A 26,288-nucleotide genomic window follows, 5' to 3' on the forward strand; every position below is an offset into this window, starting at 1 on the left:
GAAAACAACAGCAGAGTGGATGAAGCTGAGAATCAAATCAATGATATGATATATAAGGAAGCAAAAACAACTACAGTAGTCTCTCTATATCGCGGCCTCACTGTATCGCAGGATTTTTAAAAATATTATGTTAATTTATCACAGGTTTTTTGATATATTGTGAAATTTTGTAGTACCGTATATGTATTTTGTTCAAGTTACATAGGTTTAAGAGTGTAGAATATGTTTAAGAATATAAGTAGTGTTTATAAAAGCGTGGAAAAGGTTAATAAAGGTGTGGGAAAGGTTAATAAGGGATTGGGAACGGTTTATAAGTGTGTGGGAATGGTTTATAAAGCCTTAAAATATATATAAATACTAAAACAAATGTAAGGTTCCTACTTCGCGGATTTTCATCTATTGCAGGGGGTGGGGGTGGTATCTAGAACATAATACCCGCAATAAGTGAGGGAATACTGTAATCAGAACAAGAAGAAGAGAAAAAAAATCCAAAAAAGCAAGGTCAGTGTAAGCAGCCTCTGGGACAACTACGAGCATTCCAACATTAGCATCATAGGGGTGCCAGAGAAGAGAAAGAGGAAAAAACAGAAAATCAATTTGAAAAAATAATGAATGAAGACTTTGCTAATTTGGTGATGGAAATAGACATGCAAGTCCAGCAGAGGCCCATTCCAAGACACATATAATAAAAATGCCAAAGGTTAAAAATAAAGAGAGAATCTTAAAAGCAGCAAGAGAAAAGCAGTTAGTGACCTAAAGGGAAGTCCCCATAAGACTGTCAGTTGATTTTTCAGAGGATACTTTACAGGAAATTAGGGATTGGCAAGAAGTATTCAAAATGATGAAAAGCAAGGACCTACAACCAAGATTGCTCTATCTAGCAAAGCTGTCATTTAGAATGGAAGGGCAGATAAACTGCTTTCCAGACAAGGTAAGGCTAAACGAGTTCATCACCAAATCATTATTATGAAATGTTGATGGGACTTATTTAAGAAAAAGATCAATACTATGAACATTAAAATGGCAATAGATATATAACTATCAACAACTGAATCTAAAAACAAACTAAACAAGCACAACAGAAACAGAATCATAGATACGGAGAACACTGGGATGGTGGTCAGTGGGGAGGGGCATCTGGGAGAATGGGGAAAAAGGTGAAGGTATTAAGAAGTACAAACTGATAGTTACAGAATAGGCAGGGGGATGGTAAGAGCAAGTATACAAAATGGAGTTGACAAAGAACTTACATGCATGACCCATGGACATGAACAAAGGAGGGGAGATGCATCGCCAGGAGTGGGGGGTGCTGGGTGGAGGAGGGCAAATTCAGAAAAATTGGAACAACTGTAATAGCATAATCAATAAAAATAAAATGAAATAATAATTTTTAAATAAAAATAAAGAAAATGTCTCTATAATAAACATCAAAATATATAATTCACATAGACAAAAGCTCTTTGGAATCCTCAATGATTTTTAAGAATGTAACAGTCCTGCTATCAAAATACTTAAAAGATTGGTTATTCTAGGTGTGTAACAGAAGGAGCTTCTGTTCTGAATCCAGGTTAAAACTGTATTTAAATTCTATTTCTGCCATTTACTGAGTAACTTTACGTAAGCTACTTAACTTCTTAAAGACTCTATATTTTCATCTATGTGCAATGAAGAAAACATCTACCACAATAAAGTTAGGAGAGTTGAAATGCCTGACACACTACTGAAATTTAATAACGTACCTATTATTATTACTGTAAGTTAAGAAATAGCAACCAAAGTATAATAAATGACAACTTGATTATTAGTCAAGTCAGGGGGTGCAGTAAGAGTACTGAAACCATGTCTTCTTATAAACAGTAAGGTAGAAGTTGCAAGTATGTTTACAAATGCACTAATAGGGGAAGAAGAATGAACTTCATGGACCAGTTAAATTACAGATAATAACATTAAAATACATTAAGATAATTAAAAGAATAGAAATTGAGGAAGAGGTTGACAAGCATTCTATAACGTCCATTAGGTTTTTCTTTTATTTCTTCCTAGACAAATTATCACTTTATATAGCTCTGAAACACTGAAATCAAGGGCTTCAAGTGAAATCAATATGTATCTGTAGAACTTCCGACCAAGAAGGAGGCCTAGAAAGACACGCTCCGTCTCACTCCACAACTAAGAAGGAATACGATTACTGCAAAACCATATATAATCACAAGTTCCAGAAAATAAAGCTACATGGAAGTCCAACGTATGAAGTTATAAAGAAGTGGTGCTCGTCCAGACGAGTAGGAGGGGCAAAACCAGGGCGGAGAGGCCAAGCTGTGCTGGTGGGGACAGCGGCGGGATGGCAATAAGCACAGATACCCGTATTTAAGGGGAAGTGACAAGTGCCTGGGGAGCACCCCCCCACCCCCAGCTGCAGAACAAACCCATCAGCTCACAATTCCAACGCTGGGGAAGGCAGACTCCCATTGCCTTAGTCTGTGAGGGCCGAAGGGGGTGAGGATGGAGGAGGAGGAGGCTCCCGGTCTCTCAGCGGAGAGTGAATGGCAAGAATCCATCTTGGACCCCCGCCCCCAAACAAAACACCACAGCGTGGTGAGAAGGTTCCCCCGTAGTGAGAAGTACACAGGGCTCCTCCCCCTGTAGCGTAGGAGGTGTGACAGCCCCTCCTAGGAAGCGAAGGTAAACACGAAACTGTCAGGATGGCACAGATCATGATAGAGATCCCGGTGATGCAGATGACCAGATAGCAAATATCTAATCTAACGGATCAGCAGATAGGAAATCTTTCTGAGGTACAGTTCAGAGCTTTGGTTATAGGAATGCTTACAGACCTAACAGCAGATCTTAACAAGATGGGGAAGAAATGAAGGCTAGTCCTGCTGAAATGAATGAAAACACATATGAAACTAGTGATGAGGGAAAGAAAACCAGGGATCAAATCAACAAATCAGAACATAGGGAAGGGACAGTCAACCAGTGCAGAAAGAGGAAACAATAAGTGAGGAAAATGAGAGGCTCAGAAACCTATGGGAAAGCTATAAGCAGGCCAAGATCTGAATCATACGGTTGCCAGAAGGTGAAGAGGAAGAACTAAAAATTGAAAAATTATGTGAAAAAATAATGAAGCAGAACTTCCCTAACTTGGGGAAGGAAATAGACTTACAGGTCCAGGAAGCACAGGGAGTTCCAAAAAACTGGACCCAGGGAGAACCACGCCGAGACACATTAGAATCAAAATGTCAAAAATTAAGGATAAAGAGAGAATCTTAAAAACAGCAAGAGAGAAGAGAATTACATACAAAGGGGTCCCAATAAGACTATCAGCTGATTTCTCAAAAGAGATTCTGCAGACAAGAAGGGACTGGCAAGAAATATTCAAAGTAATGAAAAGCAAAAAGCTACAACCACGATTACTCTATCCAGCAAAGTTGTCGTTCAGAATTGAAGGGCAGAGAAAGTGCTTCCAGGACAAAGTAAATCTGAAGGAATTCATCAGATCCAAACCACTGTTAATATGAAATGTTAAAGGTACTTGTCTAGGAGAAAGAGGGTCAAAACTATGAACATTAAAATGAAAATTATCACAACAACCAAGAACAGAAGCTAGGGAATCAAAACAAAGGCAAACCAAGTAGGTAACGAGAGTGGGTAAAGAATTATAAGTATGGGGGACATTTTGCGAGGAGGTCAGCAGAGAGGGGGAAGGGGGAAAAGGGAGGGAGATGGTGCAGGAATTAAGAAGCATAGTAGGAGGCAGCAGCGGAGCAACGGAGATAGGAAGATGTTGACAAGAACTACATGCACAACCAATGGCCAACTAAGTGGGGGGGGGGACAACGGGAGCGACGGGGTCACTTGGTGGAGGGGAACAAAGGGAAAAGAAATTGGGATAACTGTAACAGCATAATCAATAAAGCATATAAGAAAAAAAGAAAGAAATCAATATGTATCTAAATGACCTAGCTTTGATGGTAGTTATGTCCTTTCTACAATATTATAAACTGTGAAAGTGAGTAATAATCATCTAAACAATGCTATAATCTGCTATTGTAATATAAGAAGTGTTTGCAGCAAAGAAACCAACTATTCCAAATACAGTAAATTTAATTTCGAGACAGCTGTTCTAAGTTAAAATTTATATTACTATTATTTATATCACATTACCTAATTTGATAAACATAAGGCTCAAGATACTTAATGCTCAAGATACTAAAGGAAACATTATACTAATTTTCATTACTGTACATAACTAAAAAAATATAAGACTCTTTTTAACTACGTTAAGATAGTATACTATTTATGTCTTCTCTTTAAAAATTACCCTTAAAAATTATCTCAATGAAAAATACTTACACTGTGAAATTCAAGTAAGAGTGTCCTAATGAAGTAGTCTGTCCTTGCTTGTTCAGATTCCTAAATAAAGTGGAACACTTGTGAGCCAGTGACAACATTAAAACAAAAACAAATACAGTACACAGCAAAAACAAACAACAACTTCGTATTTAAAGTCCACAATATAAAATCAACATTTAAAATTCCTGGTGTACTTGGTAATTAAAAAAACAACCATTCTAAAATTCATGGATCTAGGTTTTATTTGTGTGTGTGTATTTTCTTACGTTTACTTTTTCACCTGTCAATGAAAGGGGAACTTTATTGAGTCCCCAGAAGGCCACTATGTGTGCTGAGGAGGTGACAGAGGGGCCTTATTTAACCTTCTTGAGGTGCAGGTCGGTGTGTTCACACTTTTTTTTGGTAGTTGACAGTGCAGGGGTATAGGCAAGTGTGACACATGCGGCAGATCATCTTGTTGCAGTTGCACTTCTGAGCAACCTGGCAGAGGAAAGGCTCAAATATGCCACACTGCAGAGTCCCACCAAATGCAGGGTGGACTCTTTCTGAATGTTATAGTCTGTAGCCATCCTCTAGCTTTGTGCCTGCAAAAATAAGATGCTGCTGGTCATGAGGGATGCCCTCTTTATCTTATATTTTAACTTTGGCATTCTCATTGGTATCACTGAACTCAACCACAAGGGTGATGGTCTTGTCAGTCTTCACAAAGATCTGCATCTCTATCTGCTGGGGATGCTGCTCTGCCGCCTCGTTGAAGAGAAAGTGGGTGGCAGTGTACACGTATCTTTAAACATAAGTGTCTTTTAACCAATTACTTAGCTAAGAGTCTATCATCCAATAAAAGTCACCATTATCACCAGAATCATGTAATAGAAATAATACAAACAAAATGTAACTTCTTAGTACCTACCACCACCTTCAACTACTTCATCTTTCCATAGAGCTCGATTTTCCCTATTTAACACTCAACTCTCAGTTAACTGGATGCCAAATGGAGAAGAAGATACACTCAAAAATTCCCAAACTGTTATTCTGATTAAGGATAACATAACCACTTTAAAAGTCTTTTACTGTCATTTGTCCAAGTACTAGTATAAAGCCTCTAGGTCACCTTGTGCCTGAGCAATCTATTCTTTACTTTAGTAGTTAAAACCGAAGATAGTCTAGGACAATGATTGTCAAGAACAACATACTGTTTTCTTAATTTAAAAAATCCAATATTTTTTGCTGCTTTAATTTTTAAAATCATGCTAATTTATTTTAAACTTCTCAAATAACATTAAGGGAAAAGTATGTTTTTTACTTTTATCCAAAATGAGTATGGATGAAAACATTGGCCCAAGACTTAATTTTCTCTTGCCTATAAAGAGTGAGCTAATATCTATTTTTGGATTTGCAGGCCATAAGTTTATCTACTCAAACTTTGCTGTTGTGATAGGCAAGTATGTAAATTAATGAGTCTGGTTGTATTCTAACAAAACGTTATTTAATAAAAAAGCAGTGGGCTCCTTACCCATGGATACTGTGCCATCATCCGTTCTAAGTGGTTTGCATGCAGCAACACAATTAACTGAGCTCTGGCTAGCCAGCCAGTCTCCCCACTTTAACAAACACTTTACCTTTCTCATCCCCAAACCAAGAGAGCACACCTCATGCTGTCCTCCTCAGTCTCAAACATTCCAATTGCCAAGTAACCAAATCATTTATTATGGTTTTTTCCACCAACTTGCTATTTCTAAATTTGATTTTTGTTTACACCAGTGTTGACAAATCCTAAGTTGTCTGAATCAACTACAAGACATACAAATTACCTTTCATTTTTAAATCGTGTAAAAAAATTTTGCTTCTTCAGTAAGAATCAATCCCAATGCTGACAAATAAAACCAGCTGTTATTAATCAAATCAAATCTCATCAAGAGGACTTCTTCATTATATTTTAGTTCAAATGAAAAACCACCCCCCCAGAAATAAATTTTTTTCAAATTATAAATTCTTTCTTTTCTCTATTCATTATTCTAAGTTGTTTACTATTCCTGATCTACTGTTCAAAAATTTCAAGTTTTGTTGAATGTTAACAAGCATTATGTATTTTCACTTGAGTTTTATCTTATCACATTTAAACCCGCAAATGTTTGAAACAACCACACCGCACAGAACTAGGTTTCCTGGAGCATCCTTTAATATTACAGAACACTTCTTAGGTTGGTTGAGGTCCCGGGAAGGTGTTCCCTCACAGAAGTAGACAATGAAATGCAGTGTGATTTTTTAAATGTTTATATTTAACCCACAAATAATTCGTTCTAACCAGGACTTTATACAGAGTATTAACTGCTTATTAAATCTAGGCAGTTGAACTCTGAATTACAGTTAATATTACAAAAACACACTGTATTCATAAAGGAGATTGTGTAACACAAGTTGAGTCCTTTTCTGTATCAAACAAGGAAGCACTAAGCTTTGAGTATGCATCAGAGGAATTCATAAATTTTAAGTACAAGTAAGTCATAAAATTATGGACTTCATTCACCAATGACAAGTAAAATCACAGAAATTGTTTTTCACTTAACCCATGGAAAACAAAACCAAAAACAATTCTGAGATGGAGAATGTGATGGTTAACTTTATGTGTCTTGGCTAGGCAACTGAGTAGTCAGTATCAAATGACTGATATTTGGTCAAACAGTATTCTTGATATTACTGTGAGGGTACTTTTGGGAAAGATTAATTGGATCAGTGGACTTTGAGTACAGCAGATTGCCCTCTACAATACAGGTGGACCATATCTAATTAGTCAAGGACTAAATAGGACGAAGGACCAGTGTCCCCCAAGTAAGAGAATTCTCCAGCCAACTGCTTCCATCTGCAACATCAATTCTTCCTGGTTCTACAACAGACTGTCTTTGAACTGGGACTGAGCATTAGCTTCTGGGTCTCTAACTTGCCCACCCACGCTGCAGATTTTGGACTTGCCAGCCTCATAATAATGTGAGCCAATTCCATATAATTAATCTGTTTCTCTCTACATATACACATACTATTGATTCTGTTTCTCTGGAAAACCTCAACTAACGTAGGTTATTTAATTGTTATGTCTGCTCAATCATGGGTCTTTTGGGTTGAGTAAATAAGAACATACATTTCCTTCAGGTGATTAAGAAAGATGCCATCATGTGTAACCCAAAGCAAACTGTGGTTTTTATTTTAAAGCTCACTTATATTTTACCTTTTGTTTTTCTTTCAGTTTTTGATATTTAACACATGTTTTCAAATTTGTGCTGGGAACTTCAATTTACAAGAGCTCATTAAATAATTATATATTTTAAGTTTCTTATCAAATTGTCTGCCATAAAAGATCAATCTTCACGCCTAGGATGGCAATTCTAAAAGCCTTCTTTGTACAATACACAATTTGAACATTCTGGAGAACATGACAGATATGAAAGATGAACATGATAAACTACACTTTAGTCATCAAGGCTTTCAAATATATTACTCAAAGCAGTTACTCCCTTTATGCATAAACTCTTACTATCAACTTATATACAAAGTCAAACACAATTAACATAATAAGGTACAAGTGATTTGTGTATTTATGAAGTCATTCTCAAAGCTTCTAATTTTTAAAGCAGCATGAAAGCAAACATTATTAATATTTGTTTAGTATAATTAAGTACAGATTTACAATGGAAACATTGAGTGTCTGGCTTATATAAAAAAGGGTTCATACCATATTATAATTTAATTACTCATCAGTCTAGCATGCCAATTTTCTGATTAAATAATGTACATAAAAAGTTACTTACACAAGAAATTTTAAATGGTGCAAATGTTATAGGGTCTTCTCCATACAAAGGCCAATAGCGCTCGCATTTTTTCTGTTGTCCAAAAAAAGTAAATAAAATAAGCAATTCATGGGATAGTTTTTCTTGAACTTTTATAAATATTCTGTGTCCTAGTGTTCAGCTTGTTGTTCCCTCCCAGAAAACAGAAAAATTGCCATCAGTAAGCAAGGATCTGAGAGAGCTCAAATTTATCCAATCATTCTTAAAGATGGGCTACTGTTTCCTCTCTAAGATTGATCATAAGAACATTATTAACAAATGCTTCTAGGAAAAACAAAAAGTGCCTGGTACAAGATCCATTTAGAATGAAACGTTGCCAGTTAAGTTTCAAAGCCTATAAAATGACAATCTCTATAATATCTGGCAGAATTCTCATTAAGTGTAAAATCTGTGGCAGAATGGAAAGAACATTCTATTTGGTACCAAAAGAATTTCACGAGAACTAATTTTCCTGTTTAACTGATCTTTAGTTCCTTTACCTGAAAAAAATGGAAATGTAATCCTTATCTTAACATGATTGTTGAGAGTACTAAATAACAGTATATTTCAAATATTCTATTGATGGTAAAAAATACCTCATCAATATAAGCATAATGTGTAATTTAAACTATCCATTTTTACTTGAAATTACAGAAAGTGTAACCAGCTTCCTGACTTATATGTCTATTTCCTTCACCAAATTGAATACGTTTTCTTTTATTATTCTGTCAAGTAAGTTTTCAATTTCTTGCTCTTCCCCTTCTCCTTCTAGCATCCCTATGATTCAGATGTTCGCACTTTTGGAGATGTCCCAGAGTCTTCTTATTCCCTCCTTGTTTTTTTTGAATTCTTGTTTCTTCATTCTATACTGGTTGTTTATTTCTTCCTATGTTCCAATCCATTGATTTGAACCCTGGCTTCTTTCCCTTCAGTATTGGTTCTGTGGGGATTTCTTTTTAGTTCAGTTAGTGTAGCCTTCACTTATTCCCTTATGTGTCTGCATACTCAATAATTTCTTGATTATCCTTATCACCAGTGTTTTGAACTATGCGTCGGATAGGTTGGCTATCTCCTTTTCACTTAGTTCCCTTTCTGGATTTTTGATCTGCTCCCTCACCTGGGCCACATTTCCCTGTCTCAACTTGACAGCCTCCCTGTGTTTGCCTAGAGGCACTACGAAGACCTGCCATAGTTACAGGGTAAGGGATGTATTCATGAGTGCAGGTCTACTCGTTCCATCATTTTGTGGCGCTGAATGTGGGGGAGGGGTCAGAGGGAACAATGCTGCTTGCTTGGCACTTGCCCTTTTCCAGTCACTTCACATACTTCCCCTATGCGACTGGCCCCTCTAGCTGCTGCCCTGGTGATGGTTCCCACAGTGGGTGGGATTGCGGACATTCTACGACAATGGGGGCCCTCTAAACAGACTCTCGGAAATAGGCAGTTTCTTCCTCCGCCCCTATCCTGCTGGTTTTCACAGCCAGAAGTTATGAGGCTTTACTTTCCCAGTGCTGGAACCGTGAGCTGCATGATCGAGCTGTTCCCCAGTTGTCTCTCCTGGCTTTTATCCCCGACATGTGAATGCGCGAGTGATTGTTTCGCAAGCTGAACCTGCTGCCCTGCCACTGCCATCTCATTTCTGCCACACCACGTCCTCTCCACCTTGGCTCCATCCCTCCTATCCGTTTGGATAAATATGTCTTCTCTAAATCTTTGGTTGTGGGACTTGATGCAGTTCAATTTTCTGGCAGTCATGGTTGTTTTTTGTTTTGTTTTTTTTCTGTTTTGAGACAGATGTAATCCTTATGTTGTGCAAGGAGGGAAAGCATGTCTACCAGTCTCCATCTTGGCAGCAAGTCTCAAATATAGTAAGCAGAATCTTTACCAATGGGCTGGATTAACCCTAAACTGGCAATCCCGCTCAGAAGGCAAGAAAGTGGAACTGTCTAGTGTGTTACTTTGGCTTAGTGCAATACTATTAATACTTTATAAGGCTTAAAACTACAAACCTCATCCTCCAGAAGTTTATAGAAAATAATAATTAAGTTATTTTTGAGGATTTTTTGGTCTTCTACCTGCTAAAGTTCTAACATCGTGAAACAGACAGAAATAAGTTATATAATTTAGTAAGAATTGAAGCTGTGTGATTAACATACTGCTGCAACTGAGTAAGGATTATATTAATATTTATAATCCAGTTATAAACTAATGGCTACTGATACAAAAAACTGTGTGTTAAACATCAATACATGCATAACCTATAATCACAGATCATTTATATTAGAGGTGAGTAAAATGGACAGTTCTCTGTACCAATGGTCAAAAATGCTACTACAGTTTAGGTTTGTTTGATTTCATTATTTATGCTCTTTCCACTATCCACTGGGTCACATTCTAAGTCAAGATTTAAGTCAAGGTTATCAAACAAATTAACAAGCCCCAACTCATCGACAACTTCTAACAAAACACTATCAGTCACAAAATCTTTAGTTTCAAAATATTCTGCACTCAATACAACTTAATTTTTCATCAAGTATAATCACTGATGTATAAGGGGAGCTTATTAACAGAATGAAAAGAAAAATAAGCCATAAACCTTAATAGTAACTTTAGAAACTGTCAGGAGAGTAAAATTTAAATTTCCTAAGATAATTGATTAATAATGGTACTGAACTATATACTAACAGCACTTAAACAGGTAAGTTAACAATTTCTGTCTATGTAATTTCTAATTTCAGAAAATGTTTATTTTCTGTCCAGTATTACTGAATACTTCCACTAATAGTTAAAAAAAAATTGGTTTGGGAGGAATTACAAAAACTACCAGTTAAAATAAGCTTTTCCACTGATTTATATATTATTACATCTCACATAACTGAAAGTGTACTACCTTGCTTTTGCAACACATTCTTTACTGAAAATATTTTTAATCAAAATTTTTACAACAAAATAATTTTTACCTTAATGAACATTAGTATAAGGAAACCTCAAATTCCCACGTAACTTGTTTTCAGAGTTTGATCTGTGCATCGCATTTATAGAAGACCACACATTAATTTTATTTAGTACCTATTCTATAAATATATTATCACCTCCAATAATGAAAACACAATAGTTGCCACAGGAGACCAAAAGGATTTGAAACTAATTTCACATGTACAGGGCATAAAAATACCATTATCAAAAATTTCAGATTAAAGGATTTCCTTTGAAGACTGCATAAACAAACAAAAAAATTTAGTGGTACTTCCAGGCAGAGAAATCAAAATATTCAAGTTATAAATTTATAATAATTAATCAAAATTATTTTATTTAACTCATGTTCATTGCTCAATTCTATTTCTATTTTTGAAATACCTCTCCACTTCAGTTCATAAACAGTATTTTACTTAAAGCACCATTAAATATTTGAAGACTACTAAAGAAGAATAAAAATTATTTTCAGTATATAATAAAATGTATTTATATTTTGTTCCTTTCATCCAGTAAAAGCAATAGAGAACACACACACAAATAAGAAGCATCTGCTTCAACTACAAGGGCTCAGAATATAATAAAAGACAAAGAATATATATCCTTAGAAATAAAGTGACAAAGTAAATACTCCATAAATATCTTTAACTGTTAATACACATACATACCCTTCCCATCTCAAATTCTCGACAGGCCATTACGATAATCTAAAAAGAAGTGGGGATGGGGTAAGAGTAAGAATTAAACACAATTTTATCTTTTTAATGAAATGCAGACTTCAAGAATTAATTTTTACTCAGAAAAACCAGTTGCCTCCTGTACATGGCCCAACCAGGCAACCAAAGTAGTTTTAATATGAAAAGCAGAAAGACTATACTTTCAGGGATCATTTATATAGTTTGTTAATATGAAAAATATGAATTAAAAGAAATTTTCAAAATCACACTTTCTAAACAAGGGCTATATAGCAACAAATTAAATTTTATGAATCTTACAGATTTACTTATGACTTGAAATTACATTTAATAAAATATAAAGGTTGAATGCATTTAACTTTTTTTTTTTAATCCTCACTCAAGATTATGTTTTTACTGATTTTTTTTGAGAGCCTAAGGGGTAGAAGGGAGAGGAAGGGAGGGAGACAGACAGAGACAGAGACACAGAGACAGAAAGAAAGAAACACAGATCTGGTGCCTCCTCTCCAGCCCTGACTGGGAATGGAAACCTCAAGCTATGTGCCCTGATCAGGGATCATATCCACAACCTTCTTCTTCTCTTTTTGCTGTACAGCATGATGCTTCAACCAACTAAGCCACCAGACCAGGGTCATTTAACTGTCTTTCAATATAAGGTTATTCCATTTGCTTCCCCACTCCAACATTTTTTAATATAATGCAAAGTTGTATAACTGCCATCTGTATTCTATTATTAGTATTTCACTATACTTAATTTATTACATAACTATCCCTCTATCCATCTATCAATCCATCTTGTTTGGTAGCTGTCTTACTAGTTACTGACAGAGGGCAAGATTTAAAGTGTTATCACACTCTCTTCTTAATTTAGTGAAACATCCTATAATCTATTTCTGACTTCTTAGTAAACATCAGCTATGATTAAGATATCATTATGGGTATGAAGTGTTTCCATTCCTTATTCACTAAAACATCCTATGTCATTACCTGTAATACCTGTCAAAATAGATTATGAAAAGTAAATTACTTACTACAACATTGTACTCCCATATCATCCTCCAAAAATCTATTACTGTGTTTGCTAAAGGTCCTTGGGTTGCCACGTATGCTTTTGGCCCATAAACACCCTAAAATGGTTAAAAGCAAATTTCATTATGATTACTAAAATATTTCCTTACATAAATGTTAAGGTTTCAGTTAAAAACTAGAACTTCAACAAATGTCCTTTTATAAACACTTAACTACATCTGAAAGAGGAAATCACCCATGTATTAGATTTTTTTTAACCTATTTGTTTTGGGTTTTGTAATAAAATTGACTTTGTCGGAAAAAAAATAGGTTTTTATTGGAAACCACTACTACTCAGTGTTGACATATAAAAAATTATTTTTACCACATAACTCTTACCACTCTAATACTTTTATCAACAAAATATTGTATTAAAATGTTTCTATACATACCATATATAACTAAAATTATACCGTCATATAGATTCAAAAACACAGAAGAGCTTAAAAGTCTTTTATTTAACCAAAAAGCAGTTTGAATTTCTTTCTATTGATAATCAGGTAAAAACTTAACTGCTTTTTGATCAAAGAGTATATTCAATCTTGAATTTTGAGTCGCTACTTGAAATGGTAACAATTGCCAAAGTTTTAAATATAAGTTTATGTTCTATAATTTTAAGTCAGTATTACACACTAATTCCAGCACTGCTAATTTATCCTATGAGATTTTTCAAAAGAATAACAATGTTCGCTGCAATATTACCATTAAGAAAAACTGGAAATAACCTGTATGATTTTAACAACAGGTAATGACCATGTATATCTATCTGTGTACATAAACTCAAAGGGACAACAGAAAAGATGATCTAGCAACAAGTGAAGTGTTAATGTTAAGTCTTCAACGTGGAAGAAGAAAACTATCTCCACCATCATGAAACTCTTTATGAATAAGGACACTGTAAGGGAAAGCACATAAAAATGTGTCAGGGCTATGATTCTATTTTTATTTCTTTTGCTGTTGGTATCATGTTTAGGAAATTTAAAATAATCTAATAAACTAGTATGTAGGAAGACATTAAGAATGGCAGAAAAACACCATTCAAAGTTAATACATACCTTAATAAAATTTGCATTGATATAGTCTGAATCTTGAGATGGAGTCTTCAGAGTCAACTTAACGCGGCTGTGATCAACTACAAGATAATAAAAACGGATTCCACAACTTATGTCCTGTTGGCAGACAGGTGTTTTCTAATGAACCATAAGTGAGATTAAATAAATAAAAAATGTTTACTTTGAAAAACAATAAAAATTGACCCTAGGTATCAGAAGGATATTTTCCAACATCATACTGACAGGAAGTCATTCTTTAAAAACAAAAATCTGATGATGTAAAGCTGCGTTTTAAAGATGCAATTAGTATAATCTCAGAAGCTCTTTGAACATACAAATTCCTGGGCTTCATCCCTTATTTACTAGACAAGAATCTGGGGTTTAAATCTCTGCAGTTTTTAACAAGCGTATAACATGGTGAGCACTAACTACTAATACACACGCCCATTCACAAAAATATTATTAGAAAATCTAACTTTCATATTACACAAAAAATTATAAAAATTAAGTAAATTGTGACAACGAATTAAGATGATATGTAAAGTGCATAATACTGCACTTGGCCAGTACTGTTTATTATTAGGTAATGTCTACATAGGAAAAAAATAATCTTACAGTAAAGTCCAAAAATATAAGAATTTTTCAGATTATGTATTTTATTTTTAAAATGAAAATAATGTGACTTCTTAAAATTAAATCTTAAAAGATATAAAATGAAAAATAATCTTCCCCTGTCCTTGAATTCTAGAGCTCTTTCCCAACAAAGATACTATATTAAGGTTCTTTTTTCCCCTTCCAACAGTAATTTTTACGCATATAGCTACATATTTTGGAAAACTGCAGAAATGCAATCGTAATACAAAAGTTGTTGTGTATCTGTCACTTTTTCAACCTCTAGTCAAAGTATCTCAAAGTCAGAGACTTTGCACAATAGTTGGTTCACCACTGGATCCTCAGTAAATGTTTCTGGGGATTGTGACCTAAATAATAACAGTGGCTCCCAAATGACAGTCAAGACTGGTGCTAGGCTGCTGCAAACAGACTGGGAATTTAAAAGAATTTTTATGATGGAAAATTTTAAGCATATGCAAACATATAATAATATAATGAATTCCTGTATATCCATTACCAGGCTTCAATAATTATTAATGTTTTTCCAGTCCTATTTCATCTACCTCTAATCATATAACAGCTGGGTGCTAGAGAAAGCAAACTAAAACACAAGATCCCTGAATCCCATACTGCAATAAGTTTGATTCAGCAACTTCAAGATGCAGCACAGAAGTGGCTTAAAAAAACAAAAAAACAAAAACCACTTCTGAAGCGCAGGCAGATTTTGTAGTCACTACTTTATATTTACAACCTTAGTATATTATTGGGAATTTGAAAATTAGTATTATGCTGCTTATATCACATATCATTATGTATATTTTAACATTCTTCACTGGTGCTCCTATTAGGCATAAAAATGAGTAGAGAGAAAATAAAGACTAAAAAGAAATGAAAACAATCATTTCTTTCCATACAGTTTTGCTGACTGCTTTACACTCCCAAGGGCACAACTCCAAATAGATAAAAATCAGTGCTGAATACCCAAGGGGCTCTTTAAAACTCCAAGTTTTTTTCTTTTTCAACAAATGTTAACAACCTATGACAACAAAAGGAAATAGATAAGATTGTTACCAAGGAAAGAAAAACCACCTGGTGACAGAATCCAGGTCTAAGAAATAAAAGGATCTCCATAATTAACATTAGATAAGCAGAGTACCCTGATCCATCACTCCTGAAAACTAGCCAGCTCAATTTTAGCTTTCTCAACACACAAAGCACAGGCATCCTTGACACAAGGAGTGCCTAGAAATTTCCTAATCCTGGTACTGAATTCAATGTTCTAGTAAAAAATAAATCAAACATCTAAGATAGGTCCAGAAAAAACTAATTGATCTTTGAAGAGTGAAGAAACTACTTTTAATTGATCAAAAGTAGGATGTCTGCTCTTGCCACTTCAACATTATACCAGAGGTTCTAGCCAGTGCAGTAAGGCAGAGACATTCACATTGAGAAGTAGCACAACTGTCATTATTTGCAGATTATCATGATTCTGTATGTAAAAAATTCTTAAGGATCCACAGAAAAATACTAAACTAATAAATGAGTTCAGGAAGATCTCTAGATTAAAAAAACAAAACAAAACACCAATATACAAATATAAATTGTATTTCTATACACACTTGACCCTTGAACACTAACTGCCCCCATACAGTCAAAACTTCATTTACAACTTTCGACTCCCCCAAAACTTAAGTTGTCCCTTGGTATCTGAGAGATTGATACCTGGACCCCAGCCTTGAGGTGACTACCAAAATCTGCAGATGCTCAAGAACCCTGACACAGAGCAGTGCATAGCTGGCCCTCTAAACCCATGAACTACTAACTTCAAATAGAAAATACTAGTTAATGACAAAATTCATGTATAATTGGACCTAAGTGATTCAAACTTGTGTCTTCAAGGGTGAACTTCACTAGTAAAAAAGAATTTGAAAATAAAATTAAAATAATTTCATTTACAATAGCTTAAGAATAAAAAAAAAAAGACTTCCGGTTAAGATGCAGGCCCAGGTAAACATGCTTTGCCTCCTCACAACTAGAGCAAAATTTACGACTAGACTACAAAACAACCATCACCCAAATTCATCAGAAAAATTGAGCTATATGGAAGTCCAACAACTAGGTATGTAAAGAAGCCACATTCATCCAGACAAGTAGGAGTGGTGGCAATGCAGAGAGGCACAGAGTGGTGTGGAGACATGGAACATGTGGTGGATAAAAATTGGGAGGGATACCTAAGGAGCGAGGGACCCTAGCCCCAGACCAGACCACCCAGCCCAGGGTTCTAGTTCCAGTGCCAGGAAGATAAGTCCCCATAACTTCTGGCTGTAAAAAAACAATAGGGGGCCCTGGCTGGTGTGACTCAAGAGGACTGAGCACTGGCCTGCAAATCAAAGGATCGCCTGTAAGATTCCCAGTCAGGACACATGCCTGGATTGCGGGCCAGTTCCCCAGTTGAGGGTGTAGGGGTTGCAGCAATAGAAGAAACTGCAGGATTCTCAGAAGCCTCCACTTAAAGGGCCCACAACAGATTTAAGACTTATGCAGACTCACTCTCTCTGGGCTACAGCCCAGAGAAGGCGGCAGCAAGAGGTGCACCAGTGGCATATGGAGAGAAACTGAAGTGTCTGGCTTCAAGGCAAGTGCTGGAGGATGGCTCCCTTCCAGATAAAACTCCAGAGGCTAGCAGTGATATTGTCCCCTTTCTCAGCCCTCCCCCACACAGAGCCACAGAGTGCTGACACCATATCAGAGACTCCATCGACCTCGTTCACACCGAGTTGCACCACCCTGGTGATTACCTAAGGCTCCACTCCAACCAACTTACTGCTGCCTCACTGGTGTGCTTTTCTACAACAGGCCACACTACTAAGACAGGTAGTCTAAGCAGCTCTACAGTAATACATAGAAACGGGGAGGCTGCCAAAATGAGGAGACAAAGAAATATGGCCCAACTGAAAGAACAGAACCAAACTCCAGAAAAAGAACTAAACAAAATGGAAATAAGCAATCTATCAGATGCGGAGTTCAAAACACTGATTATTAGGATGTTCAAGGAACTCATTGGGTACTTAACGACATGAAAAGGACCCAGGCAGAAATGAAAATTACACTAAGTGAAATAAAGATTGATTTACAGGGAACCAACAATGGAGTGGATGAAGCCGAGAATCAAATCAATGATTTGGAACATTGGAAAAAAAAATTCAATCAGAATAGCTAGAAGGAAAAAGAATTAAAATAAATGAGTTTAGGCTAAGGAGCCTCTGGAACAGCCTCAAATGTACCAACATTCGAATCATAGGGATGCCGGATGGAGAAGAGAAAAGCCAGAAATTGAAAAACGTAAGTATTTGAAAAAATAATGAAAGAAAATGTCCCTAATTCGCTGAAGGAAATAGACATACAAGCCCAGGAAGCACAGAGATTCCCAAACAAGATGGACACAAAAACCAACCAAGACACATCATAATTAAAAACGCCAGAAGTTAAAGATAGAATCTTGAAAGCAGCAAGAGAAAAGCAGGTGGTTAACTACAAAGGAGTTCCCATAAGTCTGTCAGCTGATTTCTCAAAGCACACCTTGTAAAGTAGAAGGGATTGGCAAGAAGTATTCAAAGTGATGAAAAGCAAGGACCTACAATCTAGATTACTCTATCCAGCGAAGTTATCATTTAGAATGGAGGGGCAGATAAAATGCTTCCCAGACAAGGTAAAGCTAAAGGAGTTCATCATCACCAAGCCATTATTATACGAAACGTTAAAGGGACTTATTTAAGAAAAAGACCAAACCAAGAACATTAAAATGGCAAAAAAATCATAACTATCAATAAATGAATCTAAAAACCAAACTAAGCAAACAAGCATAACAAGAACAGAATCATAGATAGGGAGATCATTTGGAGGGTCACCTGCTGGGAGGAGGAAGGAGGAGCACGGGAGAAAAGGTTCGGGGATTAAGGAGTACAAACTGATGGGTACAAAATAGATGGGGATCTTAAGAACGGTACAGGAAATGAAGTACCCGAAGAATTTATATGCATGACACATGGACATGAACTAAGGCGGGAGTGGGATTACTGGAGGGAATGGGGGTACTGGGTGGATGGGGGCAAAAGGGGAAGAACTCGGACAATTGTAACAGCATAATCAATAAAATATATCTAAAAAATAAAAAAAGTAATATGAGTTGTATACTGAAAATCATAAAACATTACTTAGAGAAATTAAAGAAAATCTTAAGAAATGAAGAGGCATTCCATGTTCATATCAGAGATTGAAAGAGTCAATATGCTCTAAGATGATACTTCCCAAATTGATCTATAAATTCCTACTGAGATTTTTGCAGAAATTGACAAGCTGATCCTACAATTTATACTGAGATGCGAAAGACTCAAAAGAACCAAACTAGTTTCAAAAAATAAGAACACAGATGGAGGACTTACATTTCTTGCTTAAAATTTACTATATAGCTTTATAGTAATCAAAACAGTGTAATACTGGTTTAAGAATAGGTCAACAGAATAGAATTTAATGTATGGCTCAAATGATATCCAACAAAGGCACCAAGGTGACTCAATGGAGAAACAATAGTCTTTTCAACAAATGATACTAGAACAATCCCACATGCACAGATTATTTCAGTCCCTGACTTCATACCATATTAAGGAAAAATGTTTTTACAAATCATTTATCTAAAAAAAAAAAATTTGTATCTAGGATATATAAACAACTTCTTCAACTCAATTGTATTAAAAAATCAAATTTTTAAAAAGTACTAATAATTTAAGACACTTCTCATCAAAAAAGATACACAAGTGCCTAAAAGAACATGAAAAGATGCTCAACATCATTAGTCATTAGAGAAAAGCAAATTAGAACCATAATGAGATACCTCTTACAAATCTACCACCAGAATAACTATAATCAAAAAGACAGTAACAAGTGTTGGCAGAGATGTAGAGAAACTGGAACTTTCATATATTGTTCATAGGAAAGTAAAATGGAACACAGCTACTTTGAAAATCAGTATATCAGTTTCTTAATCAAAAGCTTCTATAGACCCAAAAATTCCATTCCTGGGTACCTAGCCAAGAGAAACAAAACCATACGTGCATATAAAAATCTGTATGGAAATGTTTATAATAGCATTGTTCATAATGCTCTTCAACTGGCAAATGGTTAAACAAAATGTGATATAACCATGCAGGAATATTACTGTAAAATAAGAAGAAATGAGCTACTACTAATATATGTTAATGCTAAATGAAAAAGCCAGCCACAAGAAACTACATACTATGTAATTATATTTATATGAAATTTCCGGAAAAGAAAAAGCTATTGAGACATAAAGCAGAGTAGTGGCCGCCCGGGGCCAAAGATTTTAAGTTGGCATAAATGCTCTTTTGGGGTTGGTGAAAATGTTCTAAAATTGTATTATGTTGATAATTGCATAACTCTATAAATTTAGTAAAAATCATTGAATTGTGCACTTACAATGGGTAAGTTTTATGACATGTAAATTATATCTGAATACAGCTATTTAAAAAATACCGTATCTACAAGTACTGGACATGCTAAACATGCAAAAAGAATTGATGACTTAACATTATTCTTATGACAGTAAGTAAACACATATCTTTAAGTACAATTGCTTTTAATGTAATTTTCTAAATTAAAGTGACTTAGAAATTTATTGGAAACGGACTTATCAAATGTTACATAATTTAAAGGAAAAAAGGCACTGCCACTCTGACTATAGCATAGTGATTAGCTCAGGCTCTATGGCAAGGTTTCTCAACCCCAGCACTATTGACATTTTGGCCTCAGATAATTTTTTTTATGGGGAGGCTATGGCCTCTGTATTGTAAAGGAAGTAGAAGCATCCCTGCCCTCTACCCATAGATGCCAGTAGTAGTCTGCCTACTGCACATCCAGTTTTCACAACCAAAATGTCACCAGACGTTACTAAATGACCCTTCAATGGCAAAATCACACTAGTTGAGAACAATGTTATGGATACAAACTGCCTGTGTTTAAATTCTCATTCACTCTACTAGCTGTATGACAAGCTATTTAACTTCCCTGTCTCAGGTTCTCATCTGCAAACTGGCATATTATAGTATTTACCTCATAGTTTTGTTGTGATGATTATGGCCAATAATCCATTTACTAGAGAAATAGGCAAGCAATACAAAATCAGAACTTTTATTTTTCATAGGGCCTATTTAAAAACACACCACTGACATCCCTCTCTATTCAAAATCATGAAGCTTCCCCATTCCATTCTCAGCTTTTTCTATGCTCCTACTATATTTTATCAATATAGCACTGCCCTGGCTTCTGTGGCTCAATGGACTGAGCGTCGGCCTGCCAACCAAGTGTCACTGGTTCAATTCTGAGTCAGGGCACATGACTAGGTTGCACGTCAGGTCCCCAGTTGGGGGCGCCAAGTGAGAGGCAACTACACAGTGATGTTTCTCTCCCTCTCTTTCTCCTTTTCCCTAGCTCTAAAAATAAATAAATTATTTTTAAAAATTAAAAAAAAAAATAGCACTAATCACCATTTGACAGACCACGTATGTTATTTGTATTCATTATCCAACAATACCTTGACCCTTTCATTCCTTGTAACATTTTAATGAAACTTACAAAAAACATGCAAAAACCTTGACTTTTTAACAAAACTATACTTTTCCTGTGAATTCTAAGGAAGGGCACTCTTTCTCATTTAATGAAATTCTAAAGTGCTAGTTCTAATAGTCTCTTTGTCTTGCTAATTACCTTAGCTCAGAATGGGCAGGAGGTTTTGCCATTCTTTTTTCTGCAGTGTCCCCAGTGAATGGTACACAATCCAAGTATTTTGTAAAATCAGTTAATGAAACACAATTTATGAAAACAGAAACCTAGAGCTGTTTAAGATTTATTTCCCCAGATGACAGACAAAGGTGGAGAAACTGTCTTTATAAGACCTGACTATGTGTATTAATTCCAGAACACAGTAAGAGTATTTCAACATTATCTGGAAGGAAAGGGGAGTGAATTTCCCAAAAGTTTAATGAGTGGTTACTATGCTATTTAAGAATATAATTACATTACTATTACCAAAATATAATGCTATCTGTACAGTGAGGCAAAAGTAGGTTTATGGTGGTGAATATGAGAAACATGAGTTTACTCTTGTATTATTATTTGTTAATTATTGTTTTATTTTTCACAAACTGTAAGCCTACTTTTGTACCACCCTGTATAATGCATATTCTCAGAGAGAAATAAGTAGACTGCTGAGAACAGCAGACATACAGGAATGAATTTAGTGTTTAACAAATCAACAAAGGTTCTTATTGTGAACAGACAAAAGATAAAAGTTAATATTTATTTTACCATTTTAAAAAATGTATTTTGTTTTATCAAGTTATCTGTCTATATTATTTTATTTATTTATTTTTCAGAGAGCGGGAAAGAAAGGGAGAAGGAAAGGGAGAAAACCATCGATGTGTGAGAGAAACATTGATCGGTTGCCTCTCTTACGCCCCCAACTGGGGACCTGGTCTGCAACCTAGGCATATACCCTGACCTTGAATCAAACCAGAGATTTTAGCAACTTGGCACTCAACCCATTGAGCCACACCAGCCAGGGCTATATTATTTTATTTTAATAAAATAACTTTGAACAGAGAATCCAAAAAAAGACATTCTTACTTGGGTTTTTCTGTATTTCAACATAAGTTAATATCAGAGTAATTGTGATGCTTAAAGAAAAATTAAACAATAAAAAAACAACAAAAATTACTATCAGAAGGGAAAACAAGAGGCACAATTACAAATCATTAATTTACAGTGTACTTTTAAGAAGTTAATTACTACCTCCTTAACAAGCAAACTCATCAGAAAGACTAAAGCTAGTGTAGGCTACAAACTGCTGATTAGCATTTCCGTTTCAATGGAGGGCATTTCAAACTTACATGGCAGTATGTCCTTATATCGGTTCTTTTTAACGTTTTCTTCTTTTTCTCCAGTGGCTGTGGGATAAATCTTTTCTGTTCTATATTTGGTAGACAATCTTCTTAATCGCTTAAAATATTAAAAAAAGAAGAAAATTCAAGTTTAGAAAAATATTATTTTCAAAATTTTAATAATTTACAAATAGTTCTTCGTTAACTTCTGCTAAACCCAATTCCTCGCAACTCATTTTCCTGTTTTTCTAAACTCACAGTATCTCCCTTCCTTTTAAAAATTAACCCCAAGGATGATTTGCTTTTACTAAGTACAAACATAAGATTAATATTCCAAATAGCAGTGAAACAAAGACAACTAGAACAAAAAAAATTTTATTTAAAGAAATCACATAAACTGAGTCAGAATATTTAACTCAGTCCTTAAGTTGCTCAGGTAATTTTTGTGTTTTAACAAGGAGTCCCCAAAACCAAGTTTTAAAACCATGCTTAAAAGATTACGTAAATTTTCCTTATTGTCTTAAACCTTGAGCACCCATGATATGCCAAGCTCCTTCTAAAGCATAAGCTAAAAGACACCACAAAACAAAGTTCTTTCACATATTAAATTGGAAATGTCCAACAAAGACCAATTCTGCTTATTCACTGCATTACAGAAGTGGTTTGTGAGTTAGTGACAAATTCTTACCACATATGGCAGTAGGGATGTTCTTTGGGCTGGAATATTTCTGCATGTCTGTAATACACTTCCTGCTTTCAGAAGCACTGAAAGTCAGCATTGTGAATTGTTTTAATTCACTACTCAACTACATTGCTGAAATTTAATTTCAAAGGAGCCTACTTTCTTCAAGGCTTAAAGACACATTGAAGGCATTCTGGTTTAACTATTCAACAAATTAGTAAATACAAATGAAATGAAAAAGTAGTCTAGTAACCATTTAACTTTTTCACCATTTTTATTTTTGTTACCCATGATGCTGACATTTAAGCAACTAAAACTATTGTGTCTATATATTTTAAAAATCAGATAGAATTTTAATTGAAGATTCTTAACTTCTTATTATGATATACTTTTAACACATAGCACTTGAAATAATCTTACAAATAGAATATATAAAATACTGAGTCTTTTGGTTTTCTTTGAAAAACTAATTAAACTTAATCACCACAATCTTTGAGCCCTAAAACAAGAATACATGTTTTTTTCAAGATGAAAAGACTTACTATAAATCTTGTTCTACATTGGTACAATGCCAAATTAAATAAAATCCCCCACATTTACAATGCTACTTCCTGTGGTTAAGTTTTCAAAGTGTATTAAGGGGAAAAACTGTACTTAAAAAAGAAACAGACCACCGTGGCCCGTGGCCCGGTAGCTCAGTTGGTTACAGTATGGCCCTGATATGCCAAGGTTGCCGTGGTTCAATTTCCAGTCAGGGAATTTACAGGCATCAACCAATAAATTCATACATAATTGGAACAACAAACCGGTGTTTCTCTCACTCTCTTCCTCCCCCTGCACCTTTCAAATCAATAATTAAAATAAAATAAAAAATTTAAATACATGGACTATTAGTGACCACATGGGAAAACCAGAACTTCATTAAATGCCAGTAGAAAAGAAGATTTTAGCATAACCCCTAAGGAAGGTAATTTGGAGATTACAAATAAATGTAACTCCTAAATATACTTTTATAAAATTTGTCCTCTAGACAAATGGCGCACACACAATGATGTTTGCACAAAGTTACTTATTGCAACATTGTTTATAAAAGAAAAATGCAAACAAGCAAAAAAGTATCTATTACTAACTAATTTGTTTCATTCATACAACCAAATATGATATTGTTGAAAAGACAATGAAGAAGCTCTTTATATACGTATATGGAAATAACTCTAAAATGCATATTAAGTGTAAAACTCAGGAAACACTACAGTGTATATACTACTATTAGCGTTACAAAGAATAAAAATTTATTTGCATTTGCTTGTAGATGTGCATAAAATATCTGAAGAGAAACTATTAACAAAGGTTGTGGGTATGAGAAATGGGTAGCTATAGGAAATGGATGGGAAAGAAACATTACTGTATGTCCTTTCATACCTTTTGGATTATATAAATGTATTGTCTATTCAAAAAATTACATGTTAAAAAGATTTTCATTTTTCAGATACTTATAGTATCTTAAGGCATTACAGAACATTGTATGTGAATGTGACTTTATAAAGTATATCAATGTGAACAGTTGCAGGAACACAGGAGGTAAAGGAATGTAACTTAAGTAACTTATGAATAAAAGAAGCATATATGACTACAAAGGAAAAGGAAAGAAAAACTAGTTATAAAATGTGAATGTACTTCTGGAATACCTGTACTCACTCCAAGCCTTTCTTCTTTTACATGACAAATTATGTTAATTGAGAAATGTGCAAAAAAGTTTTTATGTAAAATGACTTTTCATTTCTCATATAATGAACACTCTGGTGCACAAGTATCTAATCTGAGTATAAATTGTTATATACCCGCTTTTTTAAAAAACCTAGCACAGAATGGAATGCTAGTCAAGCTTCTGATGAATGTTCTATTTTTTAAAAATTTACTTACGTACTTAGAATTTTTCATATCCATCAGATACTAATCTTTAATATAGTATAAATAAGATAAAGGTGGTCCATTAAACATAAAAATTTTGTACTTAAAAAACAATAATCATGACATAAAATTAATTCTTCCCAACTGTATTTAAAAAATATCCTCAAGTAGGGACTTATTTCCTAACAACAAAGTCAATTTTATAGTTAGCTGCTGAAGTTAACTAGTTCTGCCACTTTCTAGCTGTATGACTGACCATATTTAACTTGTGTCTCACCTTCTGTAATACAAAGATAATACCTATACCCCTATATTTAGCAAACAGCCTAGCACCAAAAAATGGGCACAATAAATGTTAGCTGTTATTACTAAATCAATTACTGAAACTTTTTAAATGTCATTTACCAGTACACATTTATTTTATTTCTTTAAAACCTTTCCTACTCAGAGATCAAAAAGAGTCACATATCCTGGGCTAATTTGTTTGCCTGGGAGTGTTAAGTATTTTAAAGCATGCTTCATTCATATTATCAAATTTGAGCATACTCCAGAATCACCTTGAGGGCTTGTTAAAGCTTAGATTTCAGGGCCCCCAACTCAAGTTTCTGATTTAGTAAGTTGGGGTACAGTCTGCGAATTTGTATTTTTTAAATAAGTTCCCGGGTGATACTGTTGTTGCTGTCTGAAAAACACACTTTCAGCACCAGTAGTATAAGGTATAGATTCAAGAGGAAGGATGTTGTAATTAGTTGCATGGAGGAAAGAAGGTTGATTTTCAACAATGTTTAGATTCCTCTGTATTTTATGTACAACCTGGCAGAATCAAATAATTTTGAAAAAATGACTAGGCGTTTTTCTCAGGAAGTGGAGAATGGATTAAGTATAAAGAAGGAAAATTAATTAACAACAAAATAAAGGACAGGGGAAGAGATTGTGGTTTGGCAGTGAGAGCAAAAAACAAAACAAACAACAACAACAAAAAAATGCACTACAAACAAAAAGATCATAAATAGAATAATTAAAAGGTTTTTCTAAGTCTCTTAAAACATCAGCATAATACAACACTGTATGGACCTGGTAGCACTGACACCAGCAACATGTAACTAAAACAAACAACATAAAAAGGTGCTTTCAAAATTCCACTTTAAAATTTCCCCACGATAATG

The 26,288-nt window shown here is 34.7% G+C and overlaps 1 protein-coding gene across 1 annotated transcript in view; it reads right to left on the minus strand.

Annotated features, from left to right (window-relative positions):
* Positions 1 to 26,288, minus strand: part of PTPN12 (protein tyrosine phosphatase non-receptor type 12) — a 91,851-nt gene that overhangs the window by 30,127 nt on the left and 35,436 nt on the right. The window contains exons 2-7 of the mRNA XM_090287305.1: positions 22,539 to 22,647; positions 13,969 to 14,045; positions 12,877 to 12,972; positions 11,819 to 11,857; positions 8,160 to 8,231; positions 4,357 to 4,416 (exon numbers count right to left, since the gene is read on the minus strand). Coding sequence (XP_090143431.1) covers positions 4,357 to 4,416; positions 8,160 to 8,231; positions 11,819 to 11,857; positions 12,877 to 12,972; positions 13,969 to 14,045; positions 22,539 to 22,647 — 453 coding nt within the window. The remainder of the gene's footprint in view (positions 1 to 4,356; positions 4,417 to 8,159; positions 8,232 to 11,818; positions 11,858 to 12,876; positions 12,973 to 13,968; positions 14,046 to 22,538; positions 22,648 to 26,288) is intronic.

The sequence above is a fragment of the Furipterus horrens genome, unplaced genomic scaffold (genome assembly GCF_987537825.1).
Source record: "Furipterus horrens unplaced genomic scaffold, mFurHor1.1.pri manual_scaffold_9, whole genome shotgun sequence".
NCBI lineage: Eukaryota > Metazoa > Chordata > Mammalia > Chiroptera > Furipteridae > Furipterus > Furipterus horrens.